Genomic DNA, 17371 nt, shown 5'->3' with positions numbered 1-17371 from the left:
TGTGAGTCCTCAACAATCGATCTGAAACTTTAACTGTCTCACGCCAGCTGACTATCAGTCTCTGATAAAGTCTACATTTGAAAGTTCAAGATATGGACTTATGCTTGGTGCACTTCAGTTTATTAGATCAGATGGCTAAAAATACAAATGAAGCAGAGAAAAAGTAGATGAAATTATCTTTCACCTCAATCACATTGCTGCAAGTTAACACAAGAACCCACAATGACAAACATATGAAAACTGAAATAAGCTGTCCCAGTTTGTGAAAATATACCTTGCTTAGCAGAATTTCTAGTGCTCATAAATTTGTTAAAGCCTGGTTAACATAATGCTTTAAACAATTCATCATTATTCATGCCAGCTACTGCAAAATAAACAAAACAAGATCACAAGGAAATAAAATTACATTACTCCTAAAACAGTAAGCACTCTGCCAAGCCCCTGACTTTGGGAAAGCACACTCATAATTCATATCTGTGGCATAGTAATCAAAAATATACTCAATTATGGCCCAGAAAAAAAAATACATTTCCTTGAACAATCTCCTCAAATGCTACAATATTTCAGGAAAAATAGTAACAGCTACCAGGTCTTAGAAAGTGGCAGAGGGGAATGGAGATCTTATACGCACCTCTGTTTAACTGACATAATTCAATGCAATGTAAAAGTGGCTGAGAAATAATGAAACTTGGGGGTGGGGGGACTTGATTACAGCAAGCTCAGCGGTGCAGAGTGACAGTCCCGACTGTGACACAGATTCAGTTAGTAAAAAAGATGGTAAAGTATGTAAAGCACTAATTTGGTATCCCAAACTGCAGTCTTATCAGTCTGCAGGACAAAGTAAAACATTAGGAATAAGTATAACTATTCAAAATGTTGATTTCTGCAGAGCAGCTAGCTTAGCAAAAATAAACAATGACTTCTTTCCGGGGGGGGGGGGGGGCACTCCAGTTAGGGGTTTAAGAAGATCCTTATTCAAGGAAGGACAGGAATTTTTGTCTTGATTCCAAACTAATAACTGAGCAGCTTAAATAGTGTAACTGCAGGGAGAGGTATCAGGTCTACCTAGGTACAGATGGTTAGGGTGGTAAGAAAATTAAGCCACCGTTTGCATAGCCAATGGAAAGGGGCTGTACCTGGTGTTTCCATGTTAGCCCTAAGTTATAACGTCTTATATAATTTTACCAAAAACTAACTAAATAAATAACAAGACAAATAAGGACAGAATTCAGTCAGACAGTACATGTTCGGAAACATTTTTGTCCTTAGACTTCCTCAGGTCCATCTCAAAAGTACACTGCAGTTTTACATGTACAATACAGGTGAAACCAGCCACAGGTGATGGCAGTTAGTGGCAAAAGGCAAAATGTCCCTCCCACTGAATATGAATGCCAGCTCAGTCTGCTGCCCAGTACCAGGCACCTGCTGGAGGCTGGGTGTGGCTTGTAAGCCAATGCTAAGAGAGTTCATCATTTAGGTAGGAAGTGTACATACGTAGAAGTGCTCGTCGAGTTTGGTCTGATGTTGTGGGAGTTCCCACAAGTTCATGCTACTCAGGCAGCCTCTCTACAAGTGAGTCATGCACTCAGTGCTTGGATAGGGAGCATCAGATAACAGCACTTCCAGTTGTCTCTACTGCTAACATTGCTCAAGAATGACAGAAGTGAACATGACCTCCTGCAGTCATGAGGAGGAAAAGATTAAGAAACAAAGTCTACTATAGTGTGAGACATCCAGCAAATAAACATAGGCTGTTAATTAACAACTAACTGTATAATCTACTTTGGGCAGACTTGACAAAATAAGGGCAAAGAAATTTGCTATCAGTTACTTCTATATATGCAGTATGCAGTCTAACCACAGTATCATACATTTCTCACATACAGATATATGAATCTTAAAACTGATTCGAGCATCATGACAACAGTTTTAAAAGCTGTCACTTCTACTCTTTAACAATTAACATTGACAAACTGCTAGCTGATGTACCACGGTTTACTGAGTCAGAGGAATGTGTTTACAATACTATTTCATGCATTACATTTTTGAAAATAAGTGATGACAGACACACTAATATTTTTAAGGCAGAAATAGTACCATGTAATTACTAACAGTCTGACCAACCTGACACACAGTCCTTTTTTATGGTTTAAAAAAAAAGATATATAAACTGACAACAACTTATCACCTACTGAAGTAATTCAATACTGCAAGGCATGATGATGCATAAAATATTCTTGATCTTCTCAGACTTCATCCAGTCTTCAGCACTTGTAAAAAAGTTAAAGAAGGTTATGCAATGATAACAGCCTTCTTCTAGTTCGTTGTTATATTACTTATCAACTGACTACCAACAAAATAAATAACACTTACAAAGCAGTCCTCCTCCAACTGCCTGGAGTACAGTTAGAATAGGAAAAAAGTAGAGTGCGGCATAGATGCTTTTAAATCGATCTGACTTTCCCAGGCCACAAGCAATCTTCTTAACCAGTAATGGTCGAAGAAGCATCATAAATGCCAGGCAGAATGCATAGTATACAAACACTATTGTATACCTGTAAGATAAATTTATTTCAGTTAGCAATGCAAAAACAAACTGTAAAAATGCAATAGTATCTCACACATCTGATCCGTAACAAATTAAGTCAATCTTCTACATTGTATATCGAGAGGCTTAATAAACAGACACAGGGGATTAAGTTTAACCTGCATGTGGACTACATTCCAAATGATTTCTGTAGACGCAAGGCTGTACTACATGATATGCTAAATACTACAGCTAGCTCACTATCATTAAAGCTATATACTCATATACATATATACATGTATATATATATATATATATATATATATATATATATATATATATATAAAATCTCATTTTTAAACTATAAACATGTATATGCACCAATTTGACAAAGTGAAGTAAGTTACACTAATCACGTGCAATTAACCTTAATGTACACTAAAGAAGTCATGGACTATTTGTATTAAAATTAAACTGTTAATATAGACTGAAAAGAATTGCAATTTCAGTCCTTACGATTGTTTTTAACTCTGCCTTCAAAGGTCTTTCATTGCTGGAGAATTTAACACGACTATTTATAGTGGACAAATGGTCTCCCCTTTGGGACAGTTCTTGTTGAACTACAGGCTTTCTACAGAAAGACAACCTCAAAAGCCTATCTTTCTCTCTCGCTCTCTCTTTGTGCACCTTTTGATCATAACAGCTACCATAGTTACTACTTTTTTATAGTAGGACTGGCTGTGACAATTCTGGCTGTCAAACTTCAACTTTACATTTCTTTTGAACAATTTTTTCTGAGTTCTTCTATAATGATACAGTCTTCAAGGACTACACAAGGTCTTTATTTGGCTGCTTTACTACTAACTTTAGCTACTGGCTGCAAACTTTCCTACTGCCTCTTTATTCTTACTTTGTCTCCACTGGCAAGTCTGCTAGTCTTCTGAACATCGTGGCTGCCATGCAGACATCACATATGGAAGTATTCCATAGGAATGGAAAGATGGTCACTGCTCTTGTGCAATTTGCAGTGAAAGTATGGGTAGTGCTTGGCCCCACTTTAAGTCAATAGAATTTAATGCAGTTTATTGACCATCTAAAAAGCATAACTTTAGCACCCGTATGCCCTTCCTTTGTGATGTACTGGAAAAGAATAGTTGGTTGATTTTTCCTGAAACCCTGTGCTTTACTAAGGTAACCTTTGAATTCTGTAATCCATGCAAAGAATGGGGTACTCATCTTTTTTCTGGTAGGTGGGAACAACAACTGGGAAGAAACATGGTTAAAGTTGGTCTCTATCCTTACTTTGGGCATGAAGAAGGGATTTGTCCTGGGTATCACTATCTCCTTATGAAAGACTAAATTGGGGGAGGGGGGTAATGACAGTCCTTGTAGTTCAGATAGTCTCCTGGCTGAGAAGACTGCCAACAGAAATGGAATTAATCAAGACAAGTACTTCAGGTCTACCTCAGACACTAGTTTTAAGGGCATACTGATAAGAGTTTCCAGGATGAAATAAAAATCCCAAGGTGGCAACATATCTCTGATGAGGTTTTAAATAGAAAGTACACTTGAGAAAGACCACGCTGAACCAGGGACTGCCAGGAAGGTGTAGTGAGATCTTACATGAAAATTAGAAAATGGTGCCAAATGTACTTTAAACAGGGAGTACTCAAGGCCTTTACAGAGTTCTGCAGAGCCTTCTCCAAGGCATCAACCAATGGTTCAGGCTCTTTTGGGTGGCCTAAACTGCACAGTGCTTCCACCCATCCTCATATGCCCTCTTTGGGGGAATAACTTAAGTGGTTGACTATGCCCAGAAAAGGAGAAACCATGTTAATTTGAAGGCACGGAGGTCTAGGTGGGGTTTACCTAAAGGGAGAGTTATCAAATTCCCTAATCCTCATAACCTGAAACATCTGTGAAAGATGTCAGGGATCAACAAAGGAAACTGCACTTGTTGCAGCTAGGAGGAGGCTACAGGATCAGCATAGAGTGTAATCTCTCTCTCTGCTGTCTGGATGGTACTTGTTATTAAGAGTGTGGGGGAGAAGCCCATACAAGATACTCTTGGGCCAACTCTTCACAAGGGCATTTATCTCACCTCATCCTGACTCAGGGCTAGAAGTGGCAACATTTCACATCTGCTGGTGATGCGAAGAGGTTTACATCCAGCTGCGCCTATCTGCAGAATACTTTGTTGGATATCTTCTAGTCTAAGACCACTTGTATTGAAAAAGCAGCTTTATCCCCTATCTGCAAAGATGGTGACCTTCCCTGAGGTGTGTACTGCTATGAGGGAGAGGTTGTGACTAATGGCTCAGTGCCACAGCTTCACGGTTTCTTTTCATAGGGAAATGACTAAGTACCCCTTGTTTGTGGAGGTACTAAACCATCTCCATATTGTCTATCTAGACTATCAACAGACCATGTGGTAAAGAATTGTGGAAGATGCATACAATACTAGTAGTTGCTAGTAGAGCAGCAGCACAATGATGGCATCTTAAATTCCTCAAGTTGTTTTGAGTCAGATGTGGACTTTGAAATGAGTTGTAGAAGTCTGCAGTGGAATGTGCTTGTTTTCAGTGGAACCAAATGGCCCACTGCTGGAGTCTTGTGCGCAGATGGGTATTAGGGATAATGTATCTGCCATGTACAACAGAATACTGTGGACAATTTCTGCAGTGACACCTTGCGATGTAACAGCTGTACCAAGTGAAGACTTAGCTTTGTCCTTTTTCTTTTTTTTTAAACACCTTTATTGAATTTTCACTTGTGACATAGGCAAATTACATTCACATAAAAGTAATCAAACTATATTAACATATCAAATTTTATACTTCACATTACTATACATCATATAACCGAAGCAATATTACATAAATTATTCAATTCCTGCCTCTTTTTTAAACAATAAACATCATTATTAAACCATCACTTAAGACGCAGGCAATTATACACACACCAACACAATCCTAGTTGCAAGCATTTTACATCACAAACCATACTGATACACTCCCAGTTGCAAACATTATACATCACTTATAATCTACCCAATTTTTCTTACTCAAACATTACATAGCTCATTTAAGTACTGCCGCCTTTTAAACCTCATTCCTCCCTTGTATGTACTGTTCCCACACTTCCCATTTTTTCCTATGTAGTTTGCTCCTACTCCTTTCTAAAGATCTCAATTCCACTTGTTTTACTTCTGTTACTATATTCACTACTTCCAGTACAGTTGGTTTAGATTATGATTTCCATTTTCTAGTAATTGTATTTTTGGCAGCCACCATTATTAGATGCATGGCCTTACCATGCCTAGGCAATTCTGATTCTGTCTCATAGCTCAGAAAAGTTGTCTCCTTCATCAGACCAATCTGCTCACCCAGCATCTCTGAAAGTGCATCCCACAGGGAATCTTTAAAGTTTGCTGCACTCCCGGAAAATATGTTCCCAACTACCACTTTCTTCTCCTTCACACCTCCAACATTTGCTGCCTGCCTGAGGAAAAATTCTCTGGAGTGTACTTGCGGTATAAAAATATCTATGCAAACTTTTCTAAGCAAAAATCCTAAATCTTCTAGATTTTGTTGTATATTTGGTAGACATACATATATCCTCCCATTGTTTTTTGTGAATTGCTTATCCAATCTTTCTTCCCAATCCTTTCTAACCTCCCCTGATTGATTTTTATAGTTATCATGCAATATTTTATATGCTCTACTAATTATTCATTTTTTAATGCCAGCTTCTGTTCTAGATTCTATTAAAAACTCTACCAGTGCTGGTCTTTCGTTTAGAATCCCCCCCCCCAATTTCTTTCTCTTTGCCTATAGTCTGATATCAATCCCCGATGTGGAAGGCAATCTCTAACCTGCGTACCAAATACATTCTTGGTGTCTTCCCATTCTGTCATCTTTCCCTCTCTAGTTATTTGCTCCTAATCCCTTGGTTCCTTTGCCAGTTTTCTCCAATAAATCCCAGCCCCCTCTTGCCTATTATCTGTATCTCTAATTGTAGTCATCCCTATCAGCAGAATCTCCTTTCTCCATTCCTGTATTGGTTTAGTTCTTAGAATACTTTCTGCTAATTTAGGGATATAATATTCTGTATGATTATTGTTAGTGTCATTAAAGGCCTGCATCCAAAATCCCAGCCTCTCTGTTTCTTGAGCTCCCTCGTGTTTCATCATCAACCCTTTCCACTTTGAATTATAATTTTCTGCTTGTGCTATGTACAGGAGTCTTAACTGTGTAGCCCCGAAATACCCCTTCAAATTGGGTAATCCTAATCCTCCCTGTTCTACTGGAAGAATCAGCTTATCCCACTTGACTCTTGCCACCTTCCCCTCCCAGATAAAGTCCTTCAGCTCTTTATTAATTGCTACCCACAACTTCTCCTCTGGTTAATAAAAATATGCCTGACCTGTGCATAAGACTAAAGGGACTAAAAACATTTTAACTGCTTATATCTTACTATCCATATCCATATAAAAAAGCTTCCATTTTCTCAGTTTTTGTATTATCTTTTGTTTAGTTTCTTTCCACATATCCTTAGCTGCCACACTAGAATAATTTTAAATCCATACTCCAAATTATTTCATTTTATTATGTCTCCATAAACATGGGTATTCCTGAACCAGTTAATTTGTGGATACATAATTTCCCGCTATTGCCTTTGTTTTAGCTTCATTCATTTTGTATCCCAAAAAGATCTAAAACAGTCTCAAAATGTTCACGACACTAATGCCTTTTTCAGGTTTTGTCAGGTATAAAATATCAGCTGCCAATAAAGCCAACTTTTCCTGACTACCATACCAATTATATCCTTGAATTTCTAAGTCCCTTATTTTCTTTGTCAATGGTTCCAAATATAATGCAAATAATAAAAGTGAAACAGGACACCCCTGCCTGGTTCCTCTGCTCAAGCTGAAATTATCAGAGAGGACCCCCACCCACTAATTTTTGCCTCCAATCTTGCATATATCCTCAACCTTATAATTTTTTCAGGAAATGCAAATTATTCCATTGCCTGCTCATAAAGTCCCAGCTTACTCTGTCAAATGCTTTCACTGCATCAAGACCCACCAACAACAATGTTATTTTCTAATATTCTGCTTCTCTCTGGACCATCAATGTTGTTAAAGTTGTCAAATGTTTGCCTCCCCTCCACAAGACCACATTGATCCATATCTATCTATTTTGGCATTACTTTTATAATTCTTTTAGCCATTATGGACATGAACACTTTATAATCATGGTTAAGGATTGGAATGGGCCTGTATGAAGCTGGGCCTACCTTCTTTAGGTATTACAGCTACCACTGCTTTCTTCCAGGATATCGGTACTTCTCCTCTTAAGATACTGTTAAACAAAACCTTCCAGATCTTTATCAGTTTTGTCCTCCTAGCTTGCAAACTTCCACAGGGACACCATCTGTTCCTATACATCACCATTTTTATCTCATCTCCTCCTATCCTAACCGTTAGTAATTGTGCCTCATCTACCTCTAACCTTAGCATATTTAATTCTTCCATAAACATTTCCATTTGTATCTTTTCTTGCTTTTCATATTTCTCTGCTTTATAGAAACTATCACAGAATTTCTGAAATATTTCTTATACCCCTACAGGATCTCGTTACCTTCCTTGTTATAGGCTCCCTAAGTTTGGCGACAGCCATTTCTACTTTCTGTTACTCGAGTCATTGCGTTAAAAGTTTTTGTGCTCTAGTGTTATCAAAAAAACAGTTGCTTAACAGCAATCTTTCCAAGCTCGTGCATATAACGGAGGTAATCCCTTATTTGTTGCCTAGCAGTTTGCAGTTGATCCTCTTCAGTTTCTGTGAGATTCCCCCTATTCTGCAATACTTTAACATTTTTCAGTCCCTCTAAATAATTCTTGTAACTAAAACCATAGCTCCCTTTCTTTATTTCCATCGTTTTTAAACAACACCTTAATCTTATCCCACTCCGGAGCATTAGCTTTGTCCTTGAGATAAGAAGGCGTTTCAGGCCTTGGTATCCAAAGTTCACTCTAAGCAAATGATGTGATCTGTGGGATGGAGCTAAAGTTTGGGGAAGCTGAATTAAACAGCCTCATCAGAGACCAGGCTGTTGTATTAATTCACACAGCTTCTTTTTAGCAAAAAGACTGGTCCCTAGCAGAAGCAGCTGATGATAGACTCTCCTACTGCCATAATCTTAGTTAACACCATAGCTCTCACTTTTCCTGAATTACCGTGGAACACCCGTTTTTAAGCTTAAATAAGCTTAATTTCTTGAACACCTGATTTGGGTGCAAGTGCACCTGAGATTTGCAGTCAAGTGACCTCTGTTCTGGCTGTAGATTTGACAGCCAAGCAGAGCATCGCTTTACTGCATCTAATTTGCATGCGGCCAACCAGTTTCATGTACATAGTTAGTGTTGGTATGTGGAAGCGGCTGCGGCAGACCTGGTATACTTCGTGTTTAATTAGGTCCGCTCAGTCTGCAACTACGTACATTAACAGGGTATGTCAGGGGCTGTTTGTTCGTTATTTTAAACAGGAAGGTAAGAAGACTAATAATGTCACTCCATGTAACAATACATTATTTATCATTGTATTGGGTGATGGGAGACTCATTGGAACCTCTGACCAAACTACCCAGCCTCTGGATAGGCAGAAGATTCCGACTTTTCCTAGTTATCCCGCTACAGTGTTGGGAATGTCTCAAGCAACTTCTGTTGCATACTCAGATGTCTACCAAGGGATGGACTTCCCAGGAGGCTTGGGGTATCTATCAACATGCCTGTTGTAGCCTCCTCTGCTGTGAGGGAATAGAGTATGAGGAACATCTGCCTTTCTCCTGCTTGATATGCAGGAAGTCTACAATTCCGAGGTCATTAGGTGGTGACCTGGGAAAAGCCATACATCCTCCTTATAATTCCAAGTCCATTAGCAGGTTGTTGTATGTAGAAACATGGTTACTTGTGTGTGATGACTTGCAGGGTCTCTTGTATGAGGGTTACAAAGGTTAAGATGATTAGAAAAGACTTAGTGTGACTTCCTTTGAAATAGAAGACTACAGCAGGTGCTTACAGCCATAATGATATTGTAGTACTGGCATCAACACCAGAACCCTCAACATGGGGACTGCAGTACAGTACACCTGAGCATGTGGAGGCGAGACCTGTAGCAGAAAAAAAAAATTAAACTTTCAGACTCTGAGAAGCTCTACCAGTGATGCTTACCATGTAATTTTATCTCCCATATTGCCTGGACTAGTTTCTTAGTCCATTACTGGAAAAAAATATGGCTCAGAGTAAAGTAATTTTGTGGGACCATGTAGGCTCGGGATGCTTTGGACGTACCTTAATGAGCCACTAACTACTCCTGAGGCACCAGTGTTGACTGCTGGTTATAGGACTCTACTGAGTCCAAGTCTACCTTAACACTACTGAGGTATTAAATATCACACCAAATACATTCTTGCTAGGGGACTTACTCAAGTACTGAGTGAAACACTTACTCCTCTAAAAACAGTTATGTTCAGCATTTCCTAGACTTTAATACCAATGCACTGGATCAAACAGTAAAACTGCCCAAACTAGAGCCTCTAACAGCCTTGACCTGGCTCTTACCAACCTAGTTCCCCTGCCTGTACCTCATCCAGCATCTCTTCATCCCTAGATAAATCTGACCAGAAAAGTACAGTTGTGTACACTTACATAGATGTTCGAGTGTATTCACTGTTGCAGTCCATACATTTGGGTAATCTGCTGGCAGGTTGCCCTCAGTCGGCCTGAATTCCAAAGTCTTGGGTCTTGCGTCGGTTGCTGTCTTCTCTTCCATAACGTCAGGTCGTCAGGGGTATAAAACATGCAGCCGACGCCATTTTCTTTCATTTTTCTTGCCCCCGATCAAAATAAACTTTACCTTCATCTACAAGCAAATACACCACATAGGCTGTAGAAGATAGAGAAGGAAAGATAAACTGTAGAATGACAGGGGGATGGCGGAAGGCTAACCTGGACTGCAACAGTGAATACACTCTAACATCTACATTTATGGTAAGTGTACACAACTGTACTATGTTCTTCGTGTTTTACTGTTACAGTCATTACATTTGGGTAGAATCCCAAAGCTATAGTTGGGAGGCTGGAGCTAAATAGCATTAGGTGTGGCTACAAGGCCCTGCAGCACTGCAGTGGCAAAGCCTGCCCTGAACTTAAGAGTAGAGAGGCAAATGGTAATGCTTTGTAAAAGTGTGAACAGAACTCCAAGTAGCAGCCTCTAGAATGTCTTTGGTTGGTACTCATCTCAGAAAGGCTGCTGAAGTAGCTGCAGCTCTGGTGGAATGAGACCTAATGCCCTTGGGCACAGGTTTACCATGGTGTATGCAGCAGAAACGGATGCAGTGGCTTATCCACTTTGAAACTGTCTGCTTTGAAATAGCCTTTCCTTCTGATCTTGCAGCATATGACACTAGTAATTGCTCAGTTTTTCTTAGAGCTTTAGTCCTGCTCAAGTAGAATCTTAGCTGTCTGTGTACGTCCAAGGAATGCAGAATTCTCTCCCCTTTGTTCTGCGGATTTGGATAAAAAGTTGGCAGATGAATTGTTTAGTTAAGAGCCACAAAGGAAACCACCTTAGGCATAAAAGTAGGATTTGCCTTCAGAGACACCCTGTCTGGGTGAAATGTGATAAAAGGCTCTACAGCCATGAGGGCCTGTAGCTCTGAAACTCTTCTTGCTGAAGTAATTGCTAGTAGCAGAGCTGTCTTCCATGATAAGAACTTTATATCAGTGGTAGCAGTTGGTTCAAATGGAGGCAGGGTGAGCTTTTCCAACACATAATTGAGGTCCCATGCAGGTAATGGTGATCTTCTAGGAGGCCTTAAATTTTGGCTCCTCTAAGATACTGCTTTAGTAAAGGATGAGAAAAGATTGGTGGCTCTGTGTTGCAATGAGCCAAAATGGCAGAGGCACGGATCTTGATTGATGAGAAAGATAGGCCTTTGTCAAGCATCTCAGTTAAGTATTGCAATATCTGAGGAATATGTGGTTCTGCTGTATCAGTTCCTTGTGCTTGATTCCAAGCACAGAATCTTTTCCATTTGTCAACATAGGATTTTCTAGTACTAGGCCTTCTGGCTTCCAAAATGACATCCATCACAGCTTTACTGAGAGGTGTCATTTGTATGATTATATGATTAGCCATGCTGCCAGGTTCAGGGTCTGTAGTTGATTGTGCAGGATCCGATTGTTTTGCTGGGACAGTAGTTGTGGTCTTTGAGGCAAGGTCCAAGCTGGGTATTGAGACAAGTTCCTTAGGATTGGGTACCAGTATTGATGGGGCCAGTCCGGGGCAATTAATATCATCTTTGGCTTCTCTTGTCTGACTTTTACGAGGACCCTGGGTAGAAAAGGCAGAGGAGGAAAGGCGTAAACTGATAGGTTTTTCCAACTGAAGGATAGGGCGTCCACTTTCCATGCTTGTCTGTGATAAGTCTTTGTGCAGAATCTTTTCAACTGATAATTTTGAGGAGAAGCAAATAGATCTATGTCTGGGCTCCCCCCATTTCTCTGTTATCATGCTGAAGACTTGTGGATTTAATTTCCACTTGTGAGGATCCCTAAGGTTTCTGCTTAAATCATCTGCCAGAGTGTTTTGTTTTCCTGGCAAGAATTGAGCTTGAAGATGTATTTGGTAGGTCAAAGCTGTGTCCCACAGTGCCATGGCTAATCTGCAAAGGGGGTATGAGTGTGTGCCCCCTTGCTTGTTTATATACCACATGACTGTGGTGTTGTCCGTCTTTATCAGTAGTTGTCCTGGATGAAGTAAGTCCTTGAAGGCTGTTAGGGCATTTTGAACAGCTAGCATCTCTTTCTAGTTGATATGTAGATGCATTTGTTTTGGTGCCCATATGCCCTGAATGCTTCTTCCTGCCATGTGGGCCCCCCAGGCATAATCTGATGCGTCTGTTAAGGTTTGGCTGGCAGGTGGTAGAGTGAAGGGCTGTCCCATGTTTTGGTGACAGGCCTTTGCCCACCATAGAAACTCCTGTTGCAGGCAGGGAATGAGAGTAATCACCGTTTCCAGACTGTGTGAATGTTGACTCCATAAACTTTTTAGATACCATTGAAGTTTCATAGGTCCATACTAGGCTATCTGCCCTGGGGCATTTATAAGCCTAGCCCGAGTGTGTTTGGCTTTCGCCACCCTTTGATTTGACTTTGCTGTGCCCGTTCTAAGGTTAGTTTACTGTGCCTCTGTCTAGTAGTGACACAGAAGTAATCCCCGGGGTAAACCTACGGTCTCCCATCCATAGATTCATAGATTCATAGATTAGTACTAGGCTAACTGCCCTTGCAAGCCATTTTAAACCTAGCCAATTATCCCCTGTGAGATTCAAACCTTGTACCTTGTGTTTGTAAGGCAAACACCTTAGCCATTAGGCCACCCTCCCAACCCTTATTCCTCTTGAAGAGAGTCAGTGAGGTGCTCTGCCTAACATGGACTGGGATTCTATTCCAGAGCGAAGGGAGCCTCTGGGTTATGAATCTGTCCCTCCAGCATGTTCTATTTGTTTCTGTGCTGAGGTTCAAGTCCCTCGAGCACGTGGTTCTAAGGGATTTAGATTTTCTGAGGTGGAGCATGTCCATTAATTCTGGGTTGGACATAGCTTTGTATGTCAGGCATAGATCACCATGAAGTAGGCGGTATGCAACTGAGTAGAGCTGGAGTTATTTTAACCGGGCAGCATATGGGATCTGTTGGAGTTCCTTGATCCTCTTTGTGAGGTACTTTTGGGGTCTTTTCTAGTTGCTGCAGGTGTCAGGTAAGGTACATCCCAAAAGGGGCATTGTATTCTATGATGGGCTTGATGAGGGATGAATAAAGGGGCACTATTACCTCACTTGATCTAGATGTGAATCCTTTCGTGATAAGGTGGGCTATGTAGAAGGTCTTTCTAACCACTTTGGCGATGTGGTTGTCGAAGGAGAGATTGCTATCAACTTGGGTCCCCAGGTCCCTAATTACTTCTTCCATACTTAATGGGTTACCACCTATGTGGTAATTTGTGGGCACTTTGTTTTTGCCAAAGGGTATGACTATACACTTTTTGGCATTTAGCTTTAGGCCATGGCTCTGGCACCAGTTATCCGTCTCTGTGAGACCTTTTTGGAGGATGTTCATGTCAGCTGGAGAGTCAATTATGGCGCCGAGTTTGCAGTCATCTGCGAACTTGGTCAGCCATAGTCCTCCCATGTTGGTCTGTACCTTGGAAAAGTATATGCTGAACAAGAGAGGTCCCAGAACAGAGCCTTGTGGGACACCACTTGCAACCGGTTTCGAGTCTGACATGGCTCCGGCAATTCTGACTCTGTGGGTTCTGTCTTTGAGCCAGTTAGCAACCCATCTTGTGACATAAGGGTTTATATTTAAGCTGGATAGCTTATCTATGATGCCCGAGTGGGCTATTGTGTCAAATGCCTTTGCAAGGTCCAGATAGGCTGTGTGGACTACCTTCCCTTCATCTATGGCCTTGGTGACTGTTTTGAAAAAGTCAACCAGGTTCAAGAGGCAGGATCTGCCCTTGACAATTCCTCATATGGAGTCTTGCATATGGAATTAGTAGGATGCAGGATGCAAGATGCCATGAAGCCCACAGTCTGCAGAATTTGTCTTGCAGAAGACTGGGTTTTTGTTGCCATCAGTTTGAAGTAAGCAGTCAGTTGCCTTTGTCTGGCATGAGGTATGCCATCTGGGCAGTTGTATTCAAGCTTGCACCCAGGAATGTTATCTTTTGAGAGGGTACCAGTTGTGATTTCTTTTTGTTTATTGTGTACCCTAGGCATGTCAGAAGCCTTTTCACAAATGCCAGGTGTCTTACAAGAGTGTCCTTGTTCTCTCCTTGAATGAGACAGTCCAAGTAGGAATATATTTGTATACTTCTTTGTCTGCAAAATGCAATTACTGGTGCCAGGCACTTTGTAAACACCCTGGGCGCAGTAGATAAGCCAATGGGCAATGCAGAGAATTGGTAATGAATTAAGCCAACCTTGAATCTGAGGTATCTTCTGCACGACTGTCTTATTGGGACATGCAGGTATGCCTCTTTTAGGTCTAAAGTCACCAGCCAAGCATTCTTGTCCAACATGGGCAGAAGCTGCTGCAAAGTGAGCATTTTGAATTTTGGAATGTCCAGGTATGTGTTCAAAATCGATAAATCCAGTATTGGCCGCCAGGCCTTGTCCTTTTTGGGTACCAAGAACAGTCTTGAGTAAAAACCTTGTCCTTTTTCCTGTTCTGGTACTGTTTGAATGGCCCCCATATCCATGAGGGACATAACCTGTTTCTCTTCCTCTGCCCATTGATTTTTTGGCAGATCTGGCCAACCATTTGTCATTGGCAGAGTGTGGAAATGGAATCTGTATCCCTGTGATACGATGTTTAGTACCCACTTGTCCTGGGTTATTAACTGCCAATTTTGAGCAAAAAGTGCTAAATTTCCCCCTATGGGTGCTGCCAAAAGATAAGAGCTTGGTGTAGGCAGAGGGAAGTCATTGGGATTGCTTTCTGTAGGTTTGCACTTTATCTCCTCCAGATTTGGAGGTGGATGCGCCCCATTGCTTTGACCTATAAGAGTCTTGCACCTGGTATCTGGAACCCTTAGGGCGTCTGGATTTGCCCCTTTGAGCTCTATCTAATACAGAAAAAGGACCATTTTTTGTAGGCCAGTGTCTACTGAATCTGGGTGGCTGCACTTGTAAGAAAGTCTTTGACAGTTTGCATAGACTTAGCTTTGTCTTCCATTTTCTTTAAAACCTCTTCTGCCTTAATACCAAACAGAGAATCATGCTGTAAAGGTGCATCTAGAAATTTAGCTTTAACATGGTCAGGCAAATTTTGTTCCTTTAACCAGGCATGCCTCCTAATCACAGATCCAGTAACTGCGGCCCTGCAGGAGGCCTCTAAAGAATCAAAACCACATTGCAAAGTATGCTTTCCAACTTGTTCAGCTGCATGCAATAATTCCTGCAAGTCTTTATTTTCTGCACATTCTGAAATCAACATAATTTTCTGTTTCAGCAATCTCATAACATGTTGTTGGTACTTACGCATATGAAATTGACAGTTTAAGGCCCTGATTGCCAAGGTTGCAGATGTATAAACCTTTTTTCCCCATCTGTCCAGTGCCCTTGAATCCCTGTCAGAGGGGGTAGGGTTTTTTGCTGTTGAAGCCTTAACTCCCTTTGGACCCTGTGAAATAGTTTCAGGATCAGCAGCAGGGTTTCTAAATAAAAATTTATGTGAGTCAGGGACCCTGTAATATCTGTCAGGCTTACTGGGAGCCGGAGGTAAGGAGTCAGGGGTCAAGCTTGACTCTGAAAACACATCGTCCACAATGTCTAAAACAGGGGGGAATGGCTAAAGGCTTGTGCTGAGGGAGAAGGAGGAAATCCCTGAGCCTCTTTTTTGATTCTGAAAAGTCTTGACTCTCCCAGTGAAAATGCTCCCTCAAAGTATGCAAGGTTTCTCCAAATGAATAATCCTCAGGAGGAGATGTGGATGGAACAGACTCCTCAGCTTCAGAATCCTCATAGGGAGGTATAGATAATTCCCGATCAGAAGACGAATCAGAAAAAATAGAAACCTGATCTGAAGATTCATAATCAGTGTTTTGCCTAGGCCTCTTATCTGGAGGGGGATGGGTACCCCTGATCAAGGTAATAAGGTCTTCAGCCATTTTGATCATCTGTTTTTTTAGGCATGGAGGCCTGTGCACGTGGCTCATGCGTCGTTTTTTTAGGTTTAGAAGTTGCTTTTGTCTTTGGTTTTGCAGCTGTCATCAGTTTGATGTAGAAATGTTGAGGTCTGAATACACCCTCAGAAGCCGGTGCCTGCTCAGCTGCTCCAGACCCATCTGAGGGAGATACAGCCGTCGGTCCAATACCTTCTATCTTGCGGCATGCCGGACTCCACATGGGTGTCAGTCGAGGCCTGCGACTCGAAGGTAGCGGGTATCAGGGGCTGCGAAGGCACCTCACTGAGTACCGGCGAACTGGCGACTGGCTTAGGAGAAGCTTCGTTGTCTGTTTTGGAGCTCGACTGCCTTTCTCTGTCCTTTTCTTTGCGTTTTTTATGTACTCCGGTAGTCGGATTGCTATCCGACGAAATTTCTGGGTAGTTAAATCTGTTTCCAAAATATTTTGATGCAAAAATATACCGATGCTTAATAGTGCATTGGTTAAATCTAGCACAAAACCGACAGCCAGGCACGTTGTGATCAGGGCCTAGGCAAGGAATACAGTATAAATGGAAATCCTTATGAGGTATTTGCTTCATACAATTATTAACTTTTTCTGACATCGGTAAAAAGCAAGAAAAAAGTTTCCCCAACGAGATACTTCGCTTTAGTGAAGACTTCGGTTCTGAAACTCAAACTCGAACATTTCAGTAGTCGGCCGGCACTTGCGAAATGCTTCTGCTTCAGGCACCGCGTGGCAAGAAAGACTAAAGAAAATGGTGTCAGCAGAATGTTTTATACCCCTGACGACCTGACATCATGGAAGAGAAGACAGCAACCAATGCAGGACCCAAGACTTTGGAATTCAGGCCGACGGAGGGCAACCTGCCAGCAGATTACCCAAATGTAATGACTGCAACAGCGAAACACGAAGAACATCTGGTCATCTTTCTCTGTCAGACTTAGTTGTACTACACTATCAACAAAAGAAACCATCTTTAGGGATGTCTCCAGAGCAAACTTATTTCAGCTTGAATAACACACATGCTAAATTCCCAACAATCACTTGCAAACAGACCAAAATGAGAGGGCTGTCACATTTACTAGCAC

At 41.2% G+C, this 17371-nt stretch overlaps 1 protein-coding gene across 1 annotated transcript in view; it reads right to left on the bottom strand.

Annotated features, from left to right (window-relative positions):
* The window catches only part of LOC122804537 (JNK1/MAPK8 associated membrane protein), a gene marked incomplete at its 5' end in the record, with an annotated part of 343239 nt that overhangs the window by 109320 nt on the left and 216548 nt on the right, over window positions 1-17371 (bottom strand). The window contains one exon of the mRNA XM_044074462.1: window positions 2374-2555. Within this exon, the coding sequence (XP_043930397.1) occupies window positions 2374-2555 (182 nt within the window). The remainder of the gene's footprint in view (window positions 1-2373; window positions 2556-17371) is intronic.

Source organism: Protopterus annectens, chromosome 6.part0, assembly GCF_019279795.1.
Source record: "Protopterus annectens isolate FY-2018-M chromosome 6.part0, PAN1.0, whole genome shotgun sequence".
NCBI lineage: Eukaryota > Metazoa > Chordata > Ceratodontiformes > Protopteridae > Protopterus > Protopterus annectens.
The sequence above is the reverse complement of the archived record's forward strand: the minus strand, read 5'-3'. Positions and strand labels throughout refer to the sequence as shown.